General features: G+C 36.5%; 1 protein-coding gene across 13 annotated transcripts in view; it reads left to right on the top strand.

Moving 5' to 3' along the window:
• The window catches only part of ADAMTSL3 (ADAMTS like 3), a 200663-nt gene extending 187947 nt beyond the window's left edge, over positions 1 to 12716 (top strand). For 12 of the 13 annotated variants that reach the window (XM_083849612.1, XM_083849611.1, XM_083849613.1 and 9 more), the window contains 7 exons: positions 1392 to 1511; positions 1952 to 2164; positions 4639 to 4822; positions 7374 to 7578; positions 8390 to 8499; positions 10005 to 10219; positions 10727 to 12716. In XM_083849612.1, the coding sequence (XP_083705738.1) occupies positions 1392 to 1511; positions 1952 to 2164; positions 4639 to 4822; positions 7374 to 7578; positions 8390 to 8499; positions 10005 to 10219; positions 10727 to 10836 (1157 nt within the window). In that variant the 3' untranslated portion in view covers positions 10837 to 12716. Of the gene's footprint in view, positions 1 to 1391; positions 1512 to 1951; positions 2165 to 4638; positions 4823 to 7373; positions 7579 to 8389; positions 8500 to 10004; positions 10220 to 10726 lie in introns of those variants that run through there. The other variant, XR_014588478.1, reaches the window with a different exon arrangement.
• The last annotated feature ends 671 nt before the right edge of the window (positions 12717 to 13387 follow it).

Raw genomic sequence — 13387 nt, 5'->3', positions numbered from 1 at the left:
CTTCAAAAGTTGTTCCATCTTCTTGCTTCTATAGAACAAATTTAAGCCCTTAAGTCATGAGAAACATTAGAAAATTAAATCAAATATCATATTACATTGTGTCCAGTGCTTTTATGTAGGGGAACAGGGTAGGCCTGAGTTCAGAAAATCTTCAGGGAAGTACAGTGAAATGAAAGCAAAGGATGTTTTTTGTTGTTGTTGTTGTTTTGTTTCTAATCATAAAGGCTGATAACACACAGGGATGTGGAAAAAAATCAGAATATGAACTGCTAATTCTCAGAATAGAAAAAGTAAAGAAAAACACCATTTAAATGACTCTATTGTAAGTAGATTAATCATGTAATACTGTATAATACAATCATGCCTTGCAAATAGCTCCAGTAAATGGATCATTCGGCTCTAGAAATTAACTCTCAATATTCTGGTGTACAAAGTACAGCACAATTATGCATGGCTAATCCTGCTACAAAGCTTGCTTTCTTAAGCACACATGTGTATGGCAGGTTATAGATGTTTGGGTCTGTTGGCCAAGGAAGACGTACCAAAGATATGAGACTTCTTTGTCCCAGCATTTACATAGACAAGCAGGAGGATTGGTGCAGACATTTTACATTGAGGAAAAATCTTGAGTAATCCATCCAACCAATGTAAAATGACCCATGGAAGCCAGAATATAACAAAAGACTTAAACCATTCTGGAAGGAGAATCATGAGTATTATGCACGCTCATTAAAACAGAAATGTTGACTGAATGGCAAGAACTGCATGTTACTGACAGATTGCCCATATTTCTGGCAGTTGTTCTGGCATATGATAAAAAGGAGTTGCCATAGTGATAGGTACATGATTCTGCCCATATTATATACTATGTCTAATGAGATTTTAAGAGATTATTTTTTATTATAGCATTTTGTCACAATTCCTTCAAATGAAACAAAGGAATTGGCCTAATTCCACTGAGAGAATTATTGAGTTCTGTGTGAATGACTGGTAATGAAATCATAAATAGCATTATTCATAACAGTAAATAGATCGTACATCCTGTAAGTTTTGTTTGTAAACATGCTCATTTTGATCATAAACATGCTCATTTTTGCTAATAAATACAAACATTTTTTTTTGCTAATAAATACATACAATTCAACAAATTTTATTACTTTAGAAATTGGCATGAACATTATAAATAATTTGTGCATTTCCCTGCTTTTATATCTTAAGTATATATGTTAGATGAACAATTAAATTGCATGAATTAAGTTGATCCTAAATAATTCCAAAGCACTGTTATCCTTGTGCTTCATAAATAATGTGCTGGATATTTTGATAGAAAGGTTTTTTTAGCATCTTGATTTAATTCTTGCTAAGGAGAGATCTTGTATGTTGTTTTACAGAACAAAGATTTACAGAAAATAACACTCTACTATCAAAGGGAAGCAGAAAGAAGCGCGTTCTAATGGCATCTGGAATTGGTACAAATGTTAGTGTGGTACCTGGAGATCCATTAAGGATAGGTATGCTGTTTTTTTATGCTTTGTCATTTGAATGATATGTTTTGCTCATTAAAACAGAGAAGGCCCCATGGAGAAAGTGAGTGTGATTCATAAGAGTCTGGGTTTGCTGGTATGGTGTGAAATCTTCGCTCCATTTAAATAATTGCTCTCCCACACACCCCTACATTCATATAGAAGTGAAATTTGTGAGATCTTATTGAAAGCAAAAATACAAAGAATTGTGGTAAGTATACATCATCTTACATAGCTGATAACCCTCAGGGGGTGGTCAGGATTTGGGGCCATAGTTTGGGCTTCAGGTAATTAATGCATGCTTTTGTTTTTATTTTGACTGATGAGGTCTTGTATACAGAGTCTCACAATCATACATACCTACGCAAAAACATTTCAATGTAGCTGCTGCGTTTATTAGAAAACGCTAAAATACTATTGATTTTCAGGTTGCCCAGTGCTGCCAAGCTACAGAAACACAGTTCGTTGGCTTTTCAGAGGTACTCCAATTGAGGAAGCTAAGACCTTGGAATACCGAACCCTGGCTGGGGGTCGCATCCTGGAGGTGAACACCAACTCTGGGCAATTTGCTGGACGGTTCCGATGTTGGACTTCAGCTAGTGCAAAACCAATGTCAGTTTGGGTAAATGTCAAGAAGGAAGGTTTGTTGAAAATTATATGACAAATTCTTACATTTTTGAATACTATTTTCGTTCACTCTGTAAAGACTTCCCTGCACATTAACTTGTTTTTATATATGAAAAGTAACTCACAAACATGCATAACCTCACGTGTATGCATAATCCCATTTAAGCTAATAGGCAATGTTCATACCCAGAGCTGAATATGGGCAGTAATGTGTGCAGGAGCAGGACTTAATACCACGTGGTCTCTTCCATTTCTTAACTGTGTAGCCGAGAATCTGAGAGGATATAGCCCAATTTGGTGTTTTGCTGCTTTAAACAATTTTAAATCAGGCAAGTTTTCTGAACTTCCTCTTCAGCAAATCACGCAAACTGCTACCATAATAGCCAACCAAAAAGAAAGAAAATTGTCTTTGAGGCTATCTTTACAAATATATTAATTATAATCAAAATAATTTTAATTGTTATTTTTTGATGTCATGCAAAGTGATATGGTTGCAATAATGTGGTTGCCATCTTATTGTAGTCACCCCTAAAGATATCAATGTAGTAAGTAGACCATGCTCCATACTCATTATCAATTTCAGTTTTAAATTTTCAAGAACATTTTGAATGTCCTCCAACACAATGTCCTTGCACAAAACTTCATTTCCAATAGTAGGTTTTAAAATGTGGAACTGTGAATCATAGACGAATTTGAAAAGGATCTTACATGTGCACCAGCAGGACAATCAACTGTGTCTTCAAACATTTTATGGAGTTTGTAAATATTTAAAGAGATTTGGAAAGTAATTATGTTATAATTGATGGGCTTTTAAAAATAGAGTTAGGAACATGGATCCTAAGATTCTGGAAGAAAAAACACCAAACTCCATTCGACAGTTAAAAAAAAAAAAAAATGCAAAAAAAAGAAATGCAAAATATGTTTGAAAAGTATCTTTTGAAACTGAAAGTTCTCATGTGATTTATCTATTATCCTATCAATATGACTCAGCTTACTCTTTATGTGCAAAAGAGTGAAAGAAGCTTTAAGATCAGAACTTGCAAATCCCCTCTGCTGTGTACGAGTGTATTCCCAGTGACTGTCAGGGGATTATCTGTATGAGCGGGACTGGGTCTGTACGCATGGGGCAGCAGAGTTAAAGTCACAGATAAAGGGTAACTATTTTGGTGACAAGTATGAAATGAAAAGTAAATCAGAATGTTAATGAAATTAATCATAAAATATCCTTATAGAATTTATCAAAAAATGTATCCAGGCCTTAGTCCTAATATAGATCTCATTAAAGTTGGAATTTCTGAGTGGGTCTAGCCAGGTATTAAACTATCAATCACTGGTCTCCAGCTGAAACTGCCTTTTGGTTGCCTAATGCCCTTTCCAGTGAGGCTGCTCAGTATTTTGGGGGATTCCATTTTCCAGGCAGGAGCTTTAACTCTGATCGCTGCTTATGCGAACGTTTCATCACTGCAATACCCATCCCTTTTTGAGACTGCAAAATCTCCTTCGGTGGTTTTTGCACAGTAGGCATATTGAGGGCACTTCTGAGCAGTATCATCCTAGTTAAACAAACAATACAGTCTCTCCATCATAGTTGCAGTCAGTAAATTTAACTGTTTCTACTTTGAAAAGGGCCCTTTTGTATTATTTTAAGAAACCCAGAAGTAATAAGGAAACATTGAAAAACAATAAGTTAAAGAATTCATTATGTGCTGGAAGAGTGAGCCTGTGGACACAGCTGGTAGCTATCAATTATTCTTGGTTATTACAGAAAAATCTGACTCCTTCTGTGATCACATAAAAATCTGTCAACATTGCATAGTACTTCATCTTTTACCAAGTGTCAAAAAAAAATTGGGGAGAAGGGGTAAGTGTGGAATTGTGACTAAATATAAAGGTAGTAATTGTTAGAGGTGATTGATTTTTAATATAAAATGGTCTTTAAAACAAATTTCGTTTTCATCTTGCCAGATGCCTCAGTAGCAAATTATTTATGCATTAAGTAATTTTCTACAGTTTAGTACAGGTTTCTCTTAAATCTTGAAATTATGTGAAGTGTCTGGAGTAAGATGAGTTTTCTTCAGAATAAACTTGCTGTAGAACAGCAGGAAACCTTGAGAGCCTGATTTACAATTTCCTCTTTTTAATGCTCATTGTATAAAAATGTTATGAAAGTTTTAAAAGAAGTTCATCAGTTCCTACTGTGAGCCAGGTTCTGCCCTGCAAGTGCACATGTGCTGATCCCATTTGCCTTCTAGAGAGCTTCATGCTTATATGTAAAGGCTGAACTTTAGAGGAAGCTGGGTAGGACTAAATTCTACTCTGGTTTATGGTCCCCTTTCACAATGCTGAAATATTTGCTTTTCTACAGAGAACATGGTGTCTGTCTAGCTGACACAATATGCTGCCATATAAATTAAAATGCGATGCAGTTACAATGTATAGTGCCTCTCTCTCACACTGCTTACAATTGCCTTTCTTTTCTGATAATTAGATTATAAATGGGAATATGCCGAGTGGAGCACTTGCTCTGCTAGCTGTGGCAATTCAGGCACCTGCTCCAGAAGACCACAGTGCATGAATTCAGAGAAGCAGAAAGTAAATGAATCATTATGCAGACATCTGCAAAAGCCAGCAATTATTTACCAGTCATGCAACATAGACGACTGTCCTGCCAGGTAAGCTCCCTTCTACCGTATTTCCATGTGCCCTATCTGTGTAAAAACATACTTACAATCTCCTGAAGTTGTTTCTGTGTACTGCAAGTCTAAACTGTGGGTATTATTTCACCATGAACCCTAAATCAAGAGAGGTGTGAAATGGGTCACAAGCAAGCAGGAGAACTCTTGATTCAGCTGAATAAATTAGCCGTACGTACAACATGCTGCCGCAGCAAGTCTTGCTGCTACCACATTTGAAAGCAAAGCTGGAACTTCTCTGAGATACTGTGATGTACTAGTTTTGTGGAATTTGTGTCAACGCCCTGACAGAAAACTCATGTTTAAAGCAGCCGAGATGCTCATGAGTGAAATCTTGTGTTCACCTCCTCTCCTTCCATGCTGGCAGAGAAGCTCAGAGCAGTGTGTTTACTGTGGAATGTCTATTTTGTCTCCAATGCCTCCTCACCACGGTGTCACACTCCTTACATGTACTTCTCTGCCAATTTTCTGTCTGGATAAACTAGTGTACTGTGTGATCTTGGAGCAGAAAATATTTATATCACAGGCTAGTATACCACCACAACATCTGATTCCAAAATGTTACATACGGATTTGGTGGGTTGCACTGAGCATTCCAGCTCAGCAAGGCGTTGCTCTAGGTTTTTAGCAGGAAATCCCACAGGCATCCTCCAAAAAAAGTGCTTTCCGTTGCTTAAAAGGATTGGCCATCACTGTCAGCAACATAAAATCCATGAGGGATGAAAAGTCATGCACACATTTTGGAGTTGTCCCTCACTGGAAAATTTTTGGAGAGAAGTGTTAAGACCTTAACTGACATTGTGGGAGTGCATCTTGCCAGTATGTTCCAAACTCTTTTTCTAAATACAGAAAACATAGCAACAGATAAATATCAGGAGAAATTTGTTTATATTTCTTTATTAGCAGCCAAAAAAACAGATCATCCTAAATTGCGAGTCTGTATTCCAGCCAGCCCATAACAAGTGAACTTTTTGCCAGTGGAAAAATACTAAAATAGAACTAATAGTTTGAAACATAGGCTCAGCTGCAGGTTTCCCTCTAAAATCTGTCCATTCAGAGCACTGAGACAGAATTATGAGGATACTTGGGGGCCCAGTGCTCCCCTAAGCACAGGCCATGCATTTAGTGGACTGCAGTGCATGACTTAATGATCTGAGTAACACTGAAGCCAGAATAATTGCCATAAAAATTAAGTACTTATTTCAGACAGCTAAACATACTAAATTCTCCCCTAATAAATTGCTTTGATTTATTTGGCTTTTAATTTGGCTTTGTGTGTTAATCAGTAGAAAGAAATTGTGTGTATGCTAGCATAGGTTAACGATACTTAGAATTACACGTGTGTTACCATATAAATTGTTTTTGTGTTATGAAGTAGCCCATGCTTCCTATACAGGAGGAGCATCCCAGGTGCCTGGAAAAGAGCCCTGTGTCGGGTGCCTCCAAGCTCTCCCCCTTTGCTGTGATTACTGACCAGGGAAAGAAGTGAAAATTGGTCAGATTTCCCCTTCCATTTCCCTGTTCCCTGATCTTTGCACCATCTTTCATCCTACAGCAGCTGTTTAGAGAGTATCTAGAATTATGTAGGCTTCAGATGTACAGTCAGTGTCATGGGCCTTTATTATTCAAAATATCTTGCATGTGTTTAATCCACTTCTCTCCAGCATAGCATACAAGTACAGTTAAGCAAATATAAGGGTTTGGGCATGTATTTAAGTTGTGTTTTAAGTGTTTGCCAAATTTGTGCATCGTTGAGTAGTTGCACCAAATATTTGCAAAAGTACTTGAGCTTTAAAAAGGAGAAAAAAAGAAGAGTCCAGACTGTAAAAGATTAAACTTCCTTGAATTGATATGAGCTCTTTGACTGTAAGAAAATGACATAATTGCTAAAGAAAACAGAATATTTTTCCTGTTATTGCAGTAGTGCTACAAGAAAAGTCCCATTCCATTTTTCTAGCCTAGATTTATGAAAAGATGAAGTAGAATAAATTATATTACCACTTGCTGCTTCCCTGGTATTGTTCTTAGCTGCAAAGGCAAAATAAATCTCTGCAACTTCTAATCAATAAATAAAATGTTCTCCTTCAGCCATTATCTAGCAGGATCTTGATGTAATAAATTTGGATAAGTTATGACATCTGTTACATTAGTAGTAACTAAATCAGTACCATTCATTTTGCAAGTTATGGAATAGCGTGCTGTTCTTCCTGCAAAAATGATAAATCCAGCAGGGCCTATAGGGTTTACCTAATATAACCTTCTGGGTAACAAACAGTGTAACTTCAGTCAGCATATATTGAGCTACAATACATCTTAGAGGTCATCAGGTAACGAAGTTTATAAGACCTTGCATGACAACTGAAAAAGTGTATTCTACCTTTTCTCACATCAAAGTTCTATTTATCCACCTAAAACTTACAAAGACAGGTTGTCTTGATTTTTACTTGCAAACTACCACTACTATCACTGCAAACTACCAGCAAGGTTTATGTGCTTTCATATCTGCTGTAAATGTCTCTGCATCCTGTAGGTGGGTAACTGGTCCGTGGTCTGAGTGCTCTGCAACTTGTGGCAATGGATTTCGCCATCGCCAAATAACTTGTCAACAAGTAAAAGCCAACGAGAGTGTGGTGACACTCCTACCAGATGCTTGTATGCACCGGGATCGTCCTGTGGGAAGGAAACCCTGTATGGGTTATTCATGTTCAGCAGGGACAACACAGACAAAAGGACAAGTAAGTTACACAGTTTGTCTGGAAACTCCTTATATTATAAAAGCACATCAGTGTCATCATACCATTGTCTGAACATCTGTATTCTATTGCACATAAGAAGAGCTATGTGGCACTAGTTGTAATTGCCTTTCAGTACAGTGAATTACAAATCCTTGTTTCAGTTTGTGCTAATTTTATTCATCAAAGAGAAGGAAATATAAGCAGAATGTGACCTGAAAACCAAATATTAGTTTCAGTTTTATAAGCTAATCCATTATTACATACTCCGTTTTTAAGCTAGTATATTGCTTTTATTGCAGTCTTATAAATACACAGTTCACATAGCAGAACTTGTGAAGTCCTCAAAGAAAGATGTGTGCTTCAGAAACAGTTGCCATTATACAATACAGAGAACTTTGCTTTCCTATTGCATCTTCATTTGTGCAGTAAACTTGTGTTCATTTTGATATAGCTTTGACAATTATTAATGTAATATTTAGTATTCAATGAACAAAGTAATGATGGAGAAATGCTGTTCTCACATTCTGGATACGGATATTAGCAAGGCAAGGTTGTATTTGTCAGAGTTGGAGAAAGAACGTTACAGAAAGGATGAGAGAATAGATGATGGATTTAGCTTTACGGTTCAGTAGGAAAGTCAGTATCTCGAAGAAGTGTGAACTGAGAATATGAACTGAGGGTTGAAGACAGAGATACAGATCAAGAATTATGAATGTGTTGTGCAATTGGATAACTGCCTAGAAGGGTGATTCTGTCATTATTAACTTGATTGTTTCTTTTTCTTTCCCCTCACCCTTTTGTCTCTTTTTAGTGTTCTGGTCGCTGTATAGGCCGCCCTGTAGGTTTACAGCATCGCCGCTTTGTATGTCAACTTCATAATGGATCTTTGGTGCCAAATTCTTCTTGTGATGAAAGAAAGAGGTATGCAGTTCAAAGCAGTGCAAGTTAAGAGTCTCTATATATCAAATTAAAGATACAATATCATCAATGCAGTATAAATATTCAAATTCTTCTTACGAATCAAACACAAGAAAGGAGACAAGTCATCCCTTTGTGTACACTCGACAAATTCAGGAACCCAAGGCGGGTAGTGAATTTGATCAGTGTCCTCCTCTGTTCTAATGACAAAGCTAGAAAAAGAGTGAGAGAATCTTGATGCCCAAAGAAAGCAGAAATTGGAGTGATCTGTCGTAACTTTCTTATTACTGCTAATTCTCTTCTGATACAATTTTATTCTGGTCTGTTTGGGACTAGATTTCACAATATAAGGGTTTTCCTGGGCCTTATTTTGTAGACCATGTAAATTTATTACTTTATAATTACAAAAATAAAGTGTACTTATCCACATAAATAGATTTAATTCTACCTCTACATATGTGCTCTTGAGGGATGTGTTTGGGCCAAAAACTGAATGAATGAGTGTGTGATTTTTTTTACTACCAAAAGTTATGCATTTTTTTGCATTTTTATATATTTTTGTGAGAACTCAGTTTGTTTTACAGTCTCTAAGTAACTCATTTTAAAAGGAAAAGTAAAGGCTTTATTGCTCCTAAGAATTTTAATCTCTTGGGGCTATGCTATAGGGCATGGATAGATGGCAGTGTCTATGAAACACTGTAACCTCAAAAAATCTGAATTAGAGACAAATTAAAACTGAACATGAGTTTGAGGGAACAAAACCTTGTTCCTGAGCAAATGCATAGGTAGGGCAATGAATATTACCCACTCATTCTCTCTAAGAGTACATACATGTGAATTGTTACCATTCTTCTTGATTATAGAAAGCAGCTCTTTATATTTTTCACTATAGAAGTGCTTCTGCATTGTGAGCATTTAAAATGTTTTTGTTGCATATAAAATGAAATTTTGGCTGCATTGAAGTAAATGGTGAAACTTCCATTTACTAGTAAGAGACAGGATTTCACTTTGGCAGCTTCAGACATGTAAGAAGGTTCTGTGTCAGCATGGAAGTATTACTTGTGTTTATGAGAGAGGTTATGGATAAAAAGCACCTGAAGTATCCACAATGCAACAATTCAGGGTCAATAAAATTTTCCTAAAGGTAAAACATTTTTTCTCTTCCAGGTTTTAGGAACTGGTTTAAATAAACAGGGGCTTGTCTTTTGTCATGAGTGAGGCATGATGAATGGGCATAATTTGAAATTCACAGAAATTCAACTTCTGAAAAACTTTTTACTCTGAGGGTTCTCAGATACAGGAAGAGGCTGCCCAGAAAGGTTTTGGAGTCTCTGTCCTTGGACATATTAAGGATGTGACTGAAGATGACCTTGAGCAATGCAGCCTAGTTTACTGTGTGATGAGCAGAGTCCCTTCTGTCCCTTGGTCCATTCTGTGGTTCTGTGATTCTGTGAATAAGCGTTTAGCACAACAGCAAACATTTAGCTGCCATTTGTTTTCCTCTGCAGACCTGCTGTCAGAAGAAACTGTTCTTCAGAGGCATGTGACGTCTATTGGCGGACAGGGCCTTGGAGGCCTTGCAGTATGGACTGTGGGAGTGGATTTCAGTCAAGACGAGTGTATTGTGTGCACAGAAAGAACAACCAACCTGTGGCTGATCAGTATTGCGGATGGAAGAAGAGACCGGTGACCTGGCAGCACTGCAATGTCACATCCTGTGGCAGTATGTAAATATTTATTTATATCTGAGCATAGCAATAGTTTGTAGCATTTATATTAGTGACTCATAATTGTACACTAATGATTTTACAAGCATTTGGTTTTACATCTCAAAGGTAAAACTTACCTCTCCAAGGAACACTTCGTAATGCTGGGGTTATTTTTCTTCACGACTAGGCCAGTTTGATATTAAAGCCTCAAAAGCACTTTTAGAAACAGGATTTATAGGAAGTTGTTTTATGCAAACTTCCCTACATGTCTGCCAGTTGTGACTCATTCATGAGTCTCTAAGCAAGCTGCTAATTCCTGAAAGGTGGGGTAGTTCTCTGAAATAAATGCAGTGAGATCACCCCTCTTATTCGTGACCTACTTTAGCTGTTCTCAGAAGTGCAAAGGAAAATAATTACAAAGCTACCAGGAATCCATCGGTTGTTTACAATTATGATGATTAATTCTACTATTTATCTTTTGTCCATTATTAAGTCTTTTAATATCTAAATATATTTTTCAGAAGGCGAATGCAAGGATACAACACACTACTGTACGTTTGTAAAGCAGCTAAAGTTATGCTTGATAGACATCTACAAACAAAGATGTTGTCGGTCATGTCAAGAAATGTAACTCTTCTATGGAAAGTTCATGATGCTGCAGTGAAGAGATGAGAAGAGAGGTTCATTACACTAGCCTGCTCAAATTATATACTTGTAAATAAATCAGACATTAGTCATAACAGTTAAATGGAAACATGGGGCTAATGAAAAAACAGTATTGCAGATTGATATGCTGGACAGGGTATTTTTTCTGGGATCTTTTATTATCCACTTTTTGTAATGGAACTTTTAAACATTTTAAACAACGTTTTAAATATTTTTGTGTCTGGATAAGGAAGATAGTAACATGGCAAATCATCTGTAAAATTTTACAGGCCAACATGTTTTTTGATTTTATCAGGGGAATAGCATTATCTTTAAAAACACCAGGTAGTGCTTACTGTTCTTAACTTCTGAGAAAGACAGTCACAAAATCCTTTGAATAATTTTGGAATGCAGCAATGAGTGCCCCCTACTTTTTGTTTTTATTGTTTTATCAAATTTAACATGATTTTTGAATTCATAGAAGCTGTGGCTTGTAGCTGTAAACTTTTTGGCAGTTACTTCATTTTCATAACCAGCAAGAGCCTAAGGGTCAGTCTCACAGGATGTTTTACTGAGATTAGCTGTCAGATGGATGCACAGAAGTGCATTTCATTTTCTGTGCTTGTATTTATGTGCATGCAGTAAAAGACATTGTAGATGCTGGTATAATTTTCAAAACAGCAATAGATCTGTTTTGAATAAATGAAGTGTCATTTTCCATTGTTTCTATTCTTCTGCTCCAGTCACTGAAGTACAATCGACGTTCTGGCATGATTAGACTTCTCTACTGATTTTGAATTAGAAACAAGGCTTCCTTGTCAGAGCTGTGAAAGAAACATTTGTGAGCACTGTTCTCTTGCATGTAGTCAAATGGGGAGCCAGTAATTAGCCAAACACGCCTGTCAGATTTTCTGTCTTGAATAAATACTTTATTAATGGGGAAAAATGTCCAAGGAAGAAATATTAATTATGAAGACAGACAAGTGCAGAAAGTCTATTTTGAGCAATTTTCCATCAAGATGACTTTTCATCATGAGCATGAACCAAGCAAGTCTTTGCAAGTTGATAAATTCTGATTACAATATTCCTGGGTATATTATTTTTCTGCATCACAGATGATGTTTCGTTCGGGCTGTAAGCAGAGAACCCCATAGGAGGCAGCAGATAGCTTTTTCTTTTGTATGTTTTTCTTCTCCACACTACTGCACATGTTGGAGGCTGAATGTGAGTCTTGACTTGGATCTGGTGTTACATTACTGAACCACACTACATTCTAATTAGCAGGCATGCTGTCAGACAGTTTTAGAAACAGCATTCCTGCACAATGGGTTTGCATCACTGAAAATTAGATTAGCACTACTGTATAGAAAATGTTTAATGTGGACTATTGTGTCCAAGGCTGACTGCAAGGAGAGGATATTCCTGATCATTACCTTTTTAATCAGCAATGGGTCTTGATTGTTTAAGCATTTTTTTTTTTAAATTAAAAGAAAAACATTTGTAAGATACTTTTGTAGATATTTATTGTCTGATTTAAAAGTGCAATATTTTGTTTTGTACAGTGTTTAATAAAGATTTTTGGACATATATTTTTTCTTATTACCAAAATTTCTTATTCATGTTTTTCCTTTATATTTAAAGTTTTCAAATGTTAACACATAGCATTCTTTTGTTGCTTTAATTTTGTCTTTGGTTGAGTATGCATGATATACAGAAGCAGTGCTGTAAATGTTTGTTATTGCACTTGGCATGACATTCCTCTGTAGATTATTTCATTGCTTCTCCAGTAACTGAAGATGTCTAATACTTAGCTTTCTTGAACGTAGTTTTGGTATTTCTGAAATAAACTCTACTTTGATTATTCAACATCTTGATTACCCAGAGATTTTTTTATAACTGCGATTTTCACAGTAGCTATGCTTTTATTCCAAGGATTATTCTATTCTACCATGTCCATAATTCTGGGAGTTTCAAAGCTAAGATTAGTTCTTATTTTTGACAGTTACCAGACAGATTCTCAGCTTTGCACTGCTGTTAAGAGGCAGCATAGATGTTACCTGACTGAAAAAGTGGGAAGGAGATTTTGCCGAGATCCAAATAAGTCAACTCTGACTCACTGAAATCAAGAATCGCGATTCTGTAAAAAGGTGGAATAACGCTATGTTTCTTCGCCAGGCCTTCATGTACTACACTGAGCAGAGCTTGTTTAGTCAACAGAACAGCTCTACGTTTTATACTTGGATGATGGCAATAGCTATAGTAATAAATTTTGTTCAGAATATCCAACATGTATAATAGTCTTTAGAAAGAAGATTTCCGTAAGTATTGTAAGTTGAAAATGCCTAGCAAGGAAATAGTGTTTTAGAGTTATTCTAGGGCGCAACAACTCCAAGCAGAGCTACAGGCTGGGAGATGAGTGGTTGGAAAGCTGCCTGGCAGAGAAGGACCTGGGAGTACTTGTTGATAGGCAGCTGAATATGAGCCAGCAGCGTGCTCAGGTGGCCAAGAAGGCCAACAACATCCTGGCTTGTGTAAGA

The sequence above is a fragment of the Anser anser genome (genome assembly GCF_964211835.1).
Source record: "Anser anser genome assembly, chromosome: 10".
Taxonomy (NCBI): Eukaryota; Metazoa; Chordata; class Aves; order Anseriformes; family Anatidae; genus Anser; species Anser anser.
The sequence above is the reverse complement of the archived record's forward strand: the minus strand, read 5'-3'. Positions and strand labels throughout refer to the sequence as shown.